Raw genomic sequence first — 14,127 nt, forward strand, 5'->3', positions numbered from 1 at the left:
CCAACATTTCGAAATTCAATCTTCGATTTTGGGGGTCATTAATGGACGATTTTGCGTAAGTAAAAAGAGTGTGTTAATACTTGCTCGGCGGAAAATGACCGTCCGTTTCGACAACCCATCAATAAAAGTAATGGATTTTTAAACCCACCATGTAATATTCATTGTGGTTAAGTTCCATATTCGTTATTACCACATTTTCCCCATTAATTTGCTAACGTGAAGCTTTCTGGTAACCCCAATAACTTAATTGCACCATGTGCATATGCAGATATATGTTGTTCCAACTTAGTAAAAATCTCGGCTTGCCATGGAGTGCAGATGTTTTTTCCTGAGTAAACAAATGACAGTGACGAAATTTGACAAATGAATGTCGAATGGAAGTTCAACAGGGGTCAAGTATGATGAATGAGTGAGTTTAGAAATTTCGCACATTCCTACGATAATTTCACATCTGCGATCTTTCAATTACACCGGGATTATGTGAAGTTGATTAGGAACGCAAAAGTCATTCCATCCCCCACCAGCGGCAATGTCGGAGGGCGGGCCCTGGTGGCAACAACGGGGTGGAGGGGAGGTTTTAGCGGGTGGGCGTTCTCGCGGACGAATCCTACGTAACCCGGTCGTTGGATCACAGACCGGGTACCCATCAAGGTCTCCTCCCCTGTCACAAAACGAATAAAAAATTCGTGTTATCCCACGTCGGCCTGCATTTTCAAAATTTTTTTTGCCGCAGCCCGATTCAGTTGCTTCAGTATACCGGACGAAAATGAGTATTTCAAATAGAGACAAAATGGGATATAGATCATTTATCGGTCCTAAAAGGCATTTTTTTGCGTTTGATGAAGGCTCCACCATTCATCACGGCACTAGAACCAGCTGAAAGTGTCGCATGAAATCTCGCACGTATCTTGGAATCCTTACAGGGACGGAGGAACTTGGGGGAGTGTTGATACTCGTAATTTTAACGTATTTCTTTTAATCAAATTAATTACATCACAACTCTCTAGTGTTTACTACTAGTCCTTAATATCTACTACTACTATCTACTATACTACTGAACCTAGAACAACTCTCGAACATATTCTGCACACGCATATTGCAATGTATTCACTATATTTTAGGCAAGCGACCGACCATAATCTAACTAGAACTAAAATCAGACAATTATTCAATGGCATCAGACTTTAATCTCACCGCAAACCACTCGATCTGTCAAATTTTAACCTCATGAGCGGCAATCAAGGCCTCATCCTCTTTTTTCTTTAACGCGGATCTTTGAGGCAGCAATAACCTCTTCAATAGTACCAAGAGATATACCCCCCCTGCGGTCAAACAGAACGCAGACAGCAGAATTTGTAATACTGGTACCAACACTGTTACTCCATAGAGCAGCCAATACATGTACCAGGGAACTCCTTCTTGGCACTGAAACGGTACCAGCAGCCTTGGAAAAAGTAACTTAAGTTTATGGCGACTTACATATTCCAGCCACGCCAGAGGTATGATAGAATTTTCCAATCGTTGAAAGTCTGGGTGGAACCCACTCATCGTCTTCATGTGCAAGTTCATTTGAGATCTTGCTCTGCCTTCTAATGGAAGTCCGGACATCTGTAAGACATGGTTTGAGCTAAATTCGGTAATTTCCCTGTTGGTTGATTTTACCGGTTCAACGAAGATGTACGAACCGTGTTTTGTGGGATTGGGACTAAGCCCTTCAAGGTTCGACCCCACACCTTCGTCTGCGTGTAAAAAATGAGGAAAAGAGATCACCAGAGGGAAACCTAGAGGAAGACGTTGATGTACCATTCTATCAAGAATAATGGGATGCTCACCCCAGTAGCAGGGAGAGGCGTCAATGACCCCATTGGGGAGTCTGGGGGTCCCGGCAAAGCAGTCCCTGTTTCCTTCCCATTCGACTCTGCTGTAAGTCCAGGGTACCAGCTCGAATCTATAGGTCTTTATGCCGTGCACGACAGCGTCCCCTGGGCGAACAAAAATTGAGAAAAACCATCAAAAAACCCATTGAACTGGGAACTCACTGACGTATCGAATGTCCGACTGCTTGCACACAGATTTCCTCCAGTATGACAAATTGGTGTCTCTGGTAATCATCTGAGGGTAGCATATTCCTTCTGAGGCGTTCCTGAACTTGGACTGGCAGTTGGCATCAGAAAAGTGCGGTAAATACTCAGATCCGTGGAATTTATCGATGGTAAAAAATTTCGAGTTGCCGTGCTGGTTCCCTATGAAAACCGTCACGGGGTCTATGAAATCCTTGTAAAGCTGCAACAGTTTCCAATAAACAGATCTGTAAAACGAGGGATGAAACTCCAGTACCACGTTCAGAATTCCGACATTTTTGGTGGGCACCAGAGAAGGGGCCAGCTTCTCTGCAGGGACCAGAATGGGATCTGTGGCGTTCCACAAATAATCTTCGATGCTCATTTCAAGGAAAATCTTCCTGCTATATGAGTTCAGCAATATATTTATGGCAAATTTGAGGAATATTGAGGAGTCGTGGAAGTAAGCTGGTATCAGCTAAATACAGTATTTTAAATGAATCATAATCCGTCTGAATTTGAATAATTACCAGGAGGGCCAAGTTAGGAACCACTATTTTACTCTTGAGGTTAATAGTGTTTCTTTTAGGCAGGAAAGATGCGGTCCTGTTGGTAGTGAAAGAAAGAGTGCCGTTAGGGTGCCGCTGGGGGTTTAGGTGCTTCACTTTTTCCCTAACGGAGTCTCGATTTAACCTTTAGTAGTCAAGAACTACTTATTTACCTATACAAAATCGGTCCAATTTCCTGGAGCTTTAGCTTCTTATCCAGACCTTTTAAGAACCGCTCCGAGTTGGTTACATTGAATATCCAAACTTGCAGCAGGGGCTCTTCAGGTGGGCTGAGCCACCATTCGTATTGAGGCCACCCTGTAAAGGTCACGTTGAAATAGTGAAAGTTTTTCTTCATTAGAAGGAGCCGTGAAGATCAAACTGGCGTTACATTACCGGGTGTCATTTCCAGTCTGAAGCTCATCATCATTTGGAAGGGTGTATAGAGGAGGGAAAATATTCCCCAAAGGGTCGTTAGAATGGCCAAGGTGACGTAGAGTGATGTTTCTGGAAAAAGGGAAACTCTGATTGGTAAAGCTGCGACAGCTATCCCGAGTTTACCCCCAATGGGGGAAATTGCTGCTTGCGGTTTGTGTTTTCTGAGAGTCAACCGATGTTGATGATCGACTCATTTTTGCATGGGCTTTTTGAGACGAACTCAGCTCTTTCGGATGCAAACTCCATGAATTTACATTAAAAAATTGATGTAAAACGAAAGTGAATTGGCAAAACGTCCCCGGAGGGGGAAAGAGACGAAAGGGATTACTACCAATGGTCTGGCGTGCGCGAATGAGCATTGGCTCGACCTCTAGGAAGAAGAGGTTAGTCCAGGTTAGAATTTAAGACATGGTTCACGGCACGATAGCACCGGCTCTGAGCTCAGTAACATTCAGAATTAAATTCTCTTAGAGATTCCACTTTTGTGGCAAAGAAAACGTTCGAAAATGTCGCCGTTCAAGCTAATTGTCCGAACGGTCGCAGTGATACTGGAGGAAAGATTAAAGAAAATTTAATAATTACAAAATAAAAATAATATTTTAAACATAAATTTCCGCTGAATAACACGTGGTCTGAACATTGACACCGAAAAAAACCTCATTATAACCCTTGTACTGTAGCAGGTCTAGGTACTATATCAACGAGTATACTCGATGGCCCCCGTTAAAGCATAATAGCAATGTCCTCTAACAGACTTATCACTGTATTCCCTCCATTTTTGGCCGAAAATGGAATTTTTTCCCCATTTTACGAGAGTGCGGTGCACGCCTATACCCCGCGCCATCCCCCTTCGGAATCCAGGACCGGCCTTGCTTCGGTATCTATTACCCCATTAAAAAACTTCAATCGCTTAAAATGTGTTTCGCCTTTAAATCAGCTGATTAATTACAGATTCACCTGTGGTCGCAATTCTGTATTAAGCATAGATGTAGAGGTATTTGAAGAAGCAGGAAGCATTGAGCGCAATAAGCCATTTTAAATTAAACGTATGTCTGACGATTAAGGAACACAGGAGATTCTCGTTGACTACAAATTCGAAGAATGCGTGTACGAGATTAAAATGTTAATCGTGCACCACCGAAGGAGGAGAGTTAAGGCGTAAACCCGAAATAGATAGGAAAACCTAATGAGGTGTCTTCTACAGACTCTCTATAGACACCCCCAGCCGAGGCACACCCCAGTTCTTGCGAGGACGCCAGCTTTGCAGGGGGCGCGACTGGGAGACGGCCTGGGGTGGCAGACCAGGAAGGACGGCGGGCTTCCCTGGTCGCCGATTTTTCTTGGGAGTGAAGGGGCGCTAATTCAGAATGTCGCCCAAGGCGCCAGACCTGCTAAGGACGGTCCTGGGCATGGCACCACGCCTCTGGAATGGGGCTCGTTACTCGCTTCGCCTCGTCGTTCACGGGAACAACTGGATTTTCTCAATATTGTTTTTTATCAGGTATAAATCGTCCCGCGGTAGCAATAAACCGCAGACATAATTGAAATGGGTTTTTTACGCGAAACTGCCTCTCTGGGAGTGCGAACCGGAGGAGGTCCGGAGGTGAATGTCCAAGCTATAGAAATTTGAAGAGCTGTTTTGTGAGTTCTCGAATGGCGGCAACATAATCCACATGCTATATTTTGGCCTTCAGGGCGGGAATTACAACATGGGTAACTTGAATATACACGGTGATTCCCTGAAGTATTCGGACACCTGCGCTTACAGTCTTCTCTTGTGTTTAGTAATAACGAAAATAAACCATTCGGAAACGGGGCTTTGGGATATGTTTGGTATTAGTTTTTGCCCACTAACAATGCAAAAATATATTTAATATTAACTAACAATATCAAAAAATACAAAGAAAAAAAGGATAAGGAACAACACGTTATTGATATCGCGTAAATTAGCCGACAACAAAGGGTCGAACATGATAACAAACAATAAACAAGTGAGGAAGGCATATTGGTATTTCGCATGCCCTCCTCGATTGCCTTTAACGGCTTTAAGCCGTTTAAGCATGGACGAAACAACTTTTTTAATTGAATTAAGGTCGACTTTGCGCCATTACTCCATTAAACCTCCATTATCACTATACACAAAAGAAGGTTGTAAGTGGAGGTGTTCAAATAGTTCAGGGGTCACGCCATGCTTATACGCTGTATGCAGTACGCGTCAGGCTGACTGGACCGATTTCGAGAAAAGGACGCACAGAGATGTTTCTCTTTCTCTCTCTCTCTCTCATATGATGCAAATTCACACGTGAAAACAATTTATTTTTATATTTCGAAAACTGATTTGCTGTACGGAAAAAGGAACGTTCTTATGAGTTTGCAATTTTCGATGCGAGCTATTCAGTGATTCTGCACAGCTTACGCTTCGCATTGACTTCCTAAGTACTAAGTAGGACCGACCTCGTCCATCAAACTGTCCCTTCCACATTTCGCATCATATAATGCGAGAGACAGAGATAGAGAGGGAGAGAAGGAAATCAGTGTGCGTCCTTTTCTCGCGAGTAACCCAGTCAACTTGACGCGTACTGTATATTTACAAATTCTGATTCTAAGAAATTTCGCTCGATCGTCATCTTCGGAAACGCCGAAAACCTTCCGATGTGACGCGCGATTCACAGTTGTTTGTTTACAGTTGTCATGACGTTTCAGAGCCGCCTTCGACGAAAATGCCGGAAAAATCCCAACGTTTAATGGTGACATCCGAACCGCAATTTATCGTGGAGAAATTACTATTTATAGGTTCAGGGCCGCGATGCGTCGTACCAAAGGGAATTTAACGCCCTTTTGGCGTGCGTCACTGTAAAAGAATTAATCCTGAAGACGTGCGTTGACGGACGTTGCGACCCAAGCCGATGCGACAACATCGCCACATGTCACGATGCGTCTCTTTTGTTGCGTTACGGCCCGCTAGCGCCAGCAGTGTTGAAAATGGCTCGTTGCTCGCGTCGTCCGATCCCTGCCCGGGTTCCTTTCATTGTTGTTTTCCCGCGTTTATCGTCGCTCGGTGCAAATGAGCTTTAGCTGCAGTTAGAAAGGTTTTTTAGGCGCGATATAGTCTCTGTCGGACCGCCCAGGGGGTCCGAACGTACGTATCCACTGCTTAGTTGGTTTGGCTGGCACATTTGGAAATTTCGATACACCGGTAACGTCCCGGAATCGCATCGCTCGTTGGCCCCTTTCAGCCGCAATCGGGGTAACGCAAATGTATCGTATTTTTTCGCAAACTCTGGAGGCCTCGGCGGGCCGGCGCGGCCCCTTTGCACGTAGCTCTCTCTCTCAATTCACTTCCCCGTCCTCTGCGATATCTCCGATAACAGAGGAGTTGCCCCCGGATTGGATTAGCGCCGGTTTTCGGCTCCGTTCTGAGCCGACCCGATTTTCCGAATTTATCGCTGCCGGTCTTGCGGGGCCTCGTTCGGTATTTGACTAAAAGAAATGTTGGTCGAAAAGGCTCCCATATGGGTCTTCTCGATTGGCGAAGCGAATTGGGTCGCATCGTTCTTCGGCCACTTCACCCGCAATCAACTTGGCGACACATCGCAACCCAATTATTACTAAAGCAACGTTTAAAAATATCCATATGTTGGCAAACAATAAAACGGTAATTGTTGTTAAATAGGTACTGCCAGTTCGAAAGTGAATGGCACCGTTCGCGCTTTAAGCGATTGTTATGACAGAAAAAGCTGCATTTCCCATGGAGTGGAATTGGATCGTGCACACGACATACTATAAAAATACTTGACTAATCTAGAACGACCGATACAGACATTGAAACGGACTTTTAAGCACCAATTATGGCAAAATTGACCTTCAGAGTGCTCGGATTTATTGTAACATTTACAATTACCGCTGGACCTCAGCCCTGCTGCTAAAGATTAACGATTTCTGCAGGACCTTGCGGTTTCCTTGATCGATCTTCGCTCGGACTTACGGTTTTACCGTAAAACCGTGATTATTCGGGAAGATCTGGACGTTCCGAATCTAAGCAAAAGTTGACGTTTTCCGAGGACAAATGTCGTTTAGTGCTCAAAACGTAATCGTTGCTTATAGAAATTCCAATTCCACGGAGTTACAACGGTCAATTCCTGAGAGAAAAACGCGTAAATGACGTCAGCCCTTGCAGGCCCACGGCGCCGAGGTCTCGCGATGACTTTGTGGTTCTCGCTGTTTGTTCAAGCGCCGCCCTCCTGAATGCGCCCTTGCAAAGCAGAACCAGCAAACGAGACCTGTCGGCACCTTTCTTAATTGTATATAAAAATAATTCATCACTCATCGATAAAAGTAATGGGTTTACACCCGCTGTTACCGCAACGTTCATTGTGGCCAAGTTCAAGATTGGTATTTCGACATTTTCCCCATTAATTTGCAAATGTGAAGCTTTCTGGTAACCCCAATAAGTTAATTGCTTCTTGCGTGTAGGTACCTTATTAATATTTTTTTTTAAATGGAAATATGTACTGTGTAACACGCGTACGCGAAAGAGAGAAAATGGATACATTTAAGCAATTTTTCATACTCGCGCATTTTTCCATGCCAGCCCAATACAGGGTGTCCACGCGAAAAACCCCACCCCCCCTCCTAACTTTTTAACACATTGAAATAGAACTTTTTTTTTGTTTCAAAAAGTGCTTGGAAGTTCGTGTAGTTTTTCGACATTGTCGACACGTCTATACGGGGTGTTGAATAAACGCGTGCCGGCCCAACAATGCATTCTTTGAACAGTTAAGCATTACTTTTTTTACACATTTGAACTATGCGTTTCATTACGAATTCAACGGTATGTGCAGGCCGAACCTCAAATCTTGCGATTACAACGAAGAGTGCCAAATGCAACGAACCCCATCAACCGAAGCGATACGATAACAAAATGCCTGCAAGCTTGGAAAAAAGCTATCAGTGATGTCTTGAACGTGGTGGAAGGAGCTTTGGACACTACCTGTGAATGAATAACAAGAAGGAGGGAACAAGTTTGTTCTGCCCTATCGTCGCTGTATTCAATTTCACCTAATTTTCACTTAATTATTAATATTAATTATGCCCCTGTTGGGCCGAAACGTAAATATCGGGCTTAGAAAATAAGAAAAGCAGAAAATCCCTTTTGGCGCATTTTTCTGATGTTCTAAGTGAACTGACAACATTTGGCATTTTTCCTCTTCGGTGTGCACCATTTTTGACGGGGTACATTTTGTAACCTTCCACCTACCACACGCCAGCCGTTTTCGATTGGTGATAGGTCTGGACATCGCGGGGGGCCAAAGTGACAAATCGATATAATTTCGTTGGAAGAGATCCATAGCAACTCGAACCACGCGTGGTCCCGCTCTATCTTGTCGAAAAACTGGATTGCGAGATGGGGCGGCAAGGGCCCTTCCAAGACTTCTTGGGTGTAACGTTGAGCGGTTTCGCTAAAGCGCCGAATGCCGCAAAGACAAATGCGGGAATGTAGTTGATGAACTGATTGTTTTTACGTGGCAAAAGTCAAAATATTTTTACGGAATCATCTTCTTTCCTACATCACGCGGTATATGTGTATTTCCATGGATGAGGTCCTCGTTTTCTGTTCGCATCACGCGTGCCGTATTACCGTTCGTCATGGGGATACTCACTGCACTTGGAGGCCCTGGGGCTTTTTGTCCAGCTGCACAGGCCCAAAGTTTGAGACAGACGTCTGAGATTTTGAAAAATTGCGTCTGCGGACTTGTTGATGTTGGTGCTGTTCGTCTTAGAATTTTTTCGCGGCGAAGGGCTGGGCCGGGTGATCATTTGGTTCTTCAGGACCATCCTCCAAGCTAACACTAGAATAATAATAATAATGTTTGAAGTCGAACACTTAAAACTGCTGATTTATTTATAATTAATTTCGCAAGATTTGGTTAACTTCCCCCACGATTTCAGTCGTAATTAAATTTTTGACCAAAGAAAAAAAATGATGGTGGTCAACGCGCCTGATGCGCTTGTAGCCAATGGCCGCCCTGCATTGTTTCATAAGCAATTAACAGAGTTCACCTAATATCCGAGTTATTACGAGTCTAAGTTCAAATTATGCAACATTCGGTATCTGTGTTTGGGTTGAGAGGTTTATCTGCCGGTACAGGTTCAAATGAGAATGTGAATGATACCACGGTCGGAACCACTAGGAATGCGTTTATCTCGCGTTTTATGGGAAATAGAGATGGGCAGAAAAATATAGCTCTGAGAGAAAGTAGCAGAAATTCTGGATGGAAGAAACAAGTTTTCCAGAACACAAGTGAACTCGGATAGATTGAATTAGACGTAAGCCGTTATTGAGGGAGGCTGTTCGCGGAACAGGATCCGTTTAAAGGAGCTCTAGAGAAGGTCCCAATAATGAAAAATCTAGGTTGGGAAATTCACGAATCAAAAAAGCGACGATGGGGAAGGTCGCCACTGGTTTTATTAACTCCTGGAAAATTTTGTGCCGAGATTCTGGCGAGTGTTCAATGGCCAAAAAGTAGCTATTTATGTTCCAATTAGGAAATTACTATTTTTAACGCACGATTCTGCGGGATCCCCTGATCCTCCTAATGTCGTGTAGAGGGCGCACCAAACAACATTTCCTAACGAGCTTTACTCGTGACTATTTGCCAAATTCGCTGCATGAAGAAATCGGAAGATGAATGCACGACTTGCACCTCGTATCTACGGATATACAGTAATCAACAGAGCAATTAATCCGTGCAGGAAGTTCCTTTTATTAACTTCTACACCTTTTAATAGAAGTAATGTCTCCTCGGGCTTCTTGGCTTGAGCAATTACCTCAAACGATCGTGCAAACGCATTCAAGTTGACGGTGGCATTTTTCAGAATACTCCTTAATTTATGGCATTTTGTTAGAATGTACATGATGTTGCGTGCAGTAAGTATTAAGTGCACTTTTATTCAGACCCTGTTACATTAAATTCTAATAATAGTTTATACGACATCAGAATTGATTATCTCTGAAATGGAATGGAAACAAGCTATGACGCGTCGCCCCATTTCCCCGATTTTTGCCGAAGAGGTGGAAGGCACTTTCCGCCAGAGGTGCCAATGTAATTTTCATAAAACATGTGGGGAAACGCGAAAATTTTGTCGCATACGGGGCGGCAAAAAGTTATGCCCCTTTAAAGTGGGTTCCCGCGGCGTTGACACCGTCCTCTATAACATGCATCGAAGGTCCAAAACAACCGATGCGATGTGTTCAGGTGGTACCATTACAGACCAAGTAGCGACTAACTTTTTACCCTTTTTTAGTCTTCGCTTTGCCTGCATTCGGAAAACCGTCCTCTTTTGAACGAAGGAAAATCGGGTTAAGCCGTTATGTTTCCGCGTCGGAAATCTGTGGTATAATTGTATACCTGAGAGGCACCTCGTATAACTTCCGGAAAGTGCGGAGGCCCATCCGCGGATCAAGTATTGCGTCGCCCTCACATAGGTATGATGAGCATTACTCACTCAGAGAAATTTCGCCCCTTGCTGCGCTCGAGGCGCAGGCTTCCCCAGCGGGAATGACACCCTTCATTATAACCTTGTTCCATGAGGTTCGTTCTCGGTATTGCCACGCTCCGCTCTACATACCAATTAAATGTAAGCTGCGGTTATTAATCGTAACTAATATATAATTCGGTACGTGTGGAGATGATGCAAATGGCCATTTCAAAGGCACATGGCAAAGAAATTAGAATAATTACAATATTGTAATTCTTCCGGGTGCTGCCAAGTTAAAGCGTAACAATAGTTGAAATTCATTGATGCGTAGAGAAAGGACGCCAATGCTGCGTAGGTACTGATTAATGCCACCACGAGGTTGCAACGACCATCTTACCATTGATTATGATTTTTTTTAGTTTCCATTGCGATTTCGAGACATGAAGTCGTGATCATTACGTCCATTTAAATCAGAGGAAAACCGCTACAGTTGAAGGGATAATTGATTGGTGGGAAATTTCGCAAAAAAAAATCTACAGAGGGCTCCAGGGCTTACGCTACGATTAGTTCCGGTTAGGTCAGGCGAGTTCGGGTTAGAAGGTGTAGGGTCAAAAAGGGCAAAGCCATCGAAAACGGGAGAATTTAGCATCGGCTTCGGATGGAGCGTTCAGTTATATGCCGAAAATGCCTTTTGGAACTTTTCCCGCCTCTCACCGTTTTACGGTGAACTCGATTTTTCCGATTTGTTTACTGCCGCCAGGCCGATCGCATTGGGGGGGGGAGCGTCGATCACAAAAACGATCGATGTTAAAGAAACCCGATTTCAGAGGCCTCGAATTCGAAAAAACCAAATCACTCTTTCTAAACGTTCTCCAACCCGTCGCCGAAGAAAAAATTCGATCTACGTCCACGAGACCAACCCACCTCAGAATGCAGTTTTCTCAACAATTCCTGACCGTGAGACGTGGGTCACCTTATGTAAAACAGCAAACGAAAAACTCATCGAACGCACCTTTCAAGTACTCACGAAGAAAGCGCTCAAATCAGAACTGGTCTCAATGCCGCCGCGTGCACCGCACTCAAAACGCTTCTTAATACCGGTTCCCTAATGGTACGTTACGGTATTCGAACAAGAATGAGATGGTCCCGTTGGTACCCAGGGATGTAGTACCTCCACCCACCACCTCCTTTCTATACGAGCTAAATTCTCGTATTGACCTTCAGCACTTGCCATTGACCGTTAATTATCGCCCCCATGATTTATCGATTGGCTAAAAGTTAGTAGCAAAACTCGTGCAAGCGTTGGGTACCTGACAGAAAATAATATTTTTGTTTAATTTGTTTTGTTCGATTTTTTACATATTATTTTTTAATTTGAAATTGATGGGAGTCGTCAGGCAGGGAATTCACGGAATGATGGATCCCAAGAGCAAACGCTGCGCTCTCCTACGTAGAGCGGCCAGGCGTGGCGGACGATGGGGTCCAAATCTGGAGATCCGGACGGCCAAGATAGCGATCAATTGCGGAAATGGGCATTTTTCTATCATTTGAAGATTGACTATTTTACGAGCAAGCGGCAAAATTCGTCTGCAGGTGGTGGTCACCCCCTAGGCCGCTTTTATGCGTACACGTGTTCCTTTCACAATTAAATTCATGTGGCAATGAGTTCCCAAAAGCGCGAATTGCTTTGCACATTGAACATTCTAAAACTGCAATTTAAAAAGATATATTAATAACCTTAATGACGAGTTATTTTAAAAAATTTACAATTAGTTCTATGTGTAAAAAGTGCACAAATAAATGTATAGAAACCCGCCGTGGGTATAATGTAATGTGAAGTGATAACGTTCGTTTCCCGAAGAGTTCTCATGGAGTGCGTCATATAAACTGAAATTTGAGGTTGAAAATGGATGGCAATATTGTTAACGACATAGCGCCTTGAAATTGCTGTTATTGTATTCGTAGAATGTTGCAAAATCCTAATATGCGCAACGTTTCGGCATAAATGAGCAGGCATTGTTAGCGTTAAAAAAATGTATATTTTATGTGAAAAATGACAATATAGCAACAATTCTTTGTTAACCAGAGTAAAAAACAGGAATTTCGCTAATATAATGGGCTCTTTACGGCATTTTTACAGCGTGCATAAAAGGACATTTACGATGGTGCGTGGTCAATTTCATGTCCGTGTAAACGCGCGCGTCTGAGGCGGTCGCTCATCATTTTTTTACCCATAAATATTTTCCCTATTATCAAACACGTACATCTACATACATAAAACGATTTCAGGATTTTTTCCTGTCATGCATTTTCCGGTAAAAAAGTTGACAGCACTCGAATCTTTCATTAATGACAGCGGTTCTTGACGCGCCCCGCTTTTTCCACGCAGCCGCAAACAACGGTCTAACGGTTTGAGGTCTGGTGATCTTGGAGGCCGACTAAATAGCACCAACCCAACGCCCTTTTTTTTTTTTTTAAAGGTTGAGAGGAATCTGCCAGCAGACGTTGGGCGTTTGACACTCGGCGATCTTTTGTGCCCCCTGGGTGTCGTCCCAATCCAGGGCGCGCCGACCGACTGAACCCCCTGTCCTCTCGTCACCGTTGTGCCCCCCGGAACCGCCGCAAGGCATTACATCGGGGGAATTAAGCGCTCCGGGAACCTTTCGTCTAACTGTTGCCCAACTTGTCGGGCGGAATTTCCACAAGTGTAGATTTAAATAAATATCTCACAGTTCGAACACATCAATTGAACTCGAAAATAAACGTCAAATCACTATCATTATCGCTAACAAAAAGACGCTTTTGTCGTAAAGACGTTAATGATTAAAAAAATTGTTTACGCCATAAATTGTAAACAAATGCAAATCGGACAATTCAATATCAATCATTCATCATCAATCGATATTTTTACACTTATTGTTCGTATAAAATACGCTCCTGAAGTGTGGCACGGTTCTCGCGATTCGCCCTGTAGAGATCCGGGTTCGGAACCGCCATGGTCCAATTAGCTCGTGAACGGGCCCAACGCAACAACCCTTACCGATGAGGGAGACATTATTCCCAAAAAAAGAAAAAAAAAACTAATTAATTGATTTAAAATATTCGTTTCGAGCCGGCTGCTAGGTGGCGCCGCATGCGCCTTACCGAAGTGCAGGAAATCGCTTATTTTTTCTGTCGATATCGATAGCTGGAATGTTTTCCCGAATTCGAACACTCTCGACTGTTTTGCATCGATAATGGATTGCGCAAGGGAGTTCCCACCTGTAACCGTTTTTGAGACATTTTCAATTGAAGAATCCAGGAATTTTCAAATATTCCTTTGTTAAATTCCTTTATACAGGATTGTCCACTAGGCGCGCGTCAGGCGATCAAGGCTCTATCGTGGCTTTTATACAAGATTATTTTTAGAGCTGCATGTAGGGCTTTGAAGATAAATTTCAAAAATATTCTCGTTTATACAGGGCGTGTTGAAAAGATACAACACAAACTTATTTATTAATTTTCTTTAATGAAACACCCCTGTTATTGTTGCATTTTTGGATTCTACGTTCGATTCTAACACAAGTTCGTTAATACGTCGACGTCAGATCTTAGAGTTGGTG

The 14,127-nt window shown here is 43.6% G+C and overlaps 1 protein-coding gene across 4 annotated transcripts; it reads right to left on the reverse strand.

Annotated features, from left to right (window-relative positions):
- Nucleotides 1-971: 971 nt before the first annotated feature.
- Nucleotides 972-11,690, reverse strand: LOC136342652 (scavenger receptor class B member 1-like). Of its 4 annotated transcripts, none has more exons than XM_066288672.1 (11): nucleotides 11,450-11,690; nucleotides 8,707-8,889; nucleotides 3,005-3,115; nucleotides 2,782-2,926; nucleotides 2,591-2,732; nucleotides 2,338-2,538; nucleotides 2,040-2,283; nucleotides 1,833-1,982; nucleotides 1,663-1,781; nucleotides 1,480-1,608; nucleotides 972-1,425 (listed from the first exon to the last, which is right to left on the reverse strand). In XM_066288672.1, exons 2-11 carry the CDS (start codon nucleotides 8,879-8,881, stop codon nucleotides 1,213-1,215), a joined length of 1,629 nt encoding a protein of 542 aa, XP_066144769.1. In that variant the 5' UTR covers nucleotides 8,882-8,889; nucleotides 11,450-11,690; the 3' UTR covers nucleotides 972-1,212. The 4 variants fall into 4 exon arrangements, with proteins under 4 accessions (XP_066144769.1, XP_066144771.1, XP_066144772.1 ...); XM_066288674.1 differs by having other exon boundaries at nucleotides 8,707-8,895; XM_066288675.1 differs by having other exon boundaries at nucleotides 11,538-11,684.
- Between the last annotated feature and the right edge of the window lie 2,437 nt (nucleotides 11,691-14,127).

Source organism: Euwallacea fornicatus, chromosome 12 (assembly GCF_040115645.1).
Source record: "Euwallacea fornicatus isolate EFF26 chromosome 12, ASM4011564v1, whole genome shotgun sequence".
In the NCBI taxonomy this organism is placed as follows: Eukaryota; Metazoa; Arthropoda; class Insecta; order Coleoptera; family Curculionidae; genus Euwallacea; species Euwallacea fornicatus.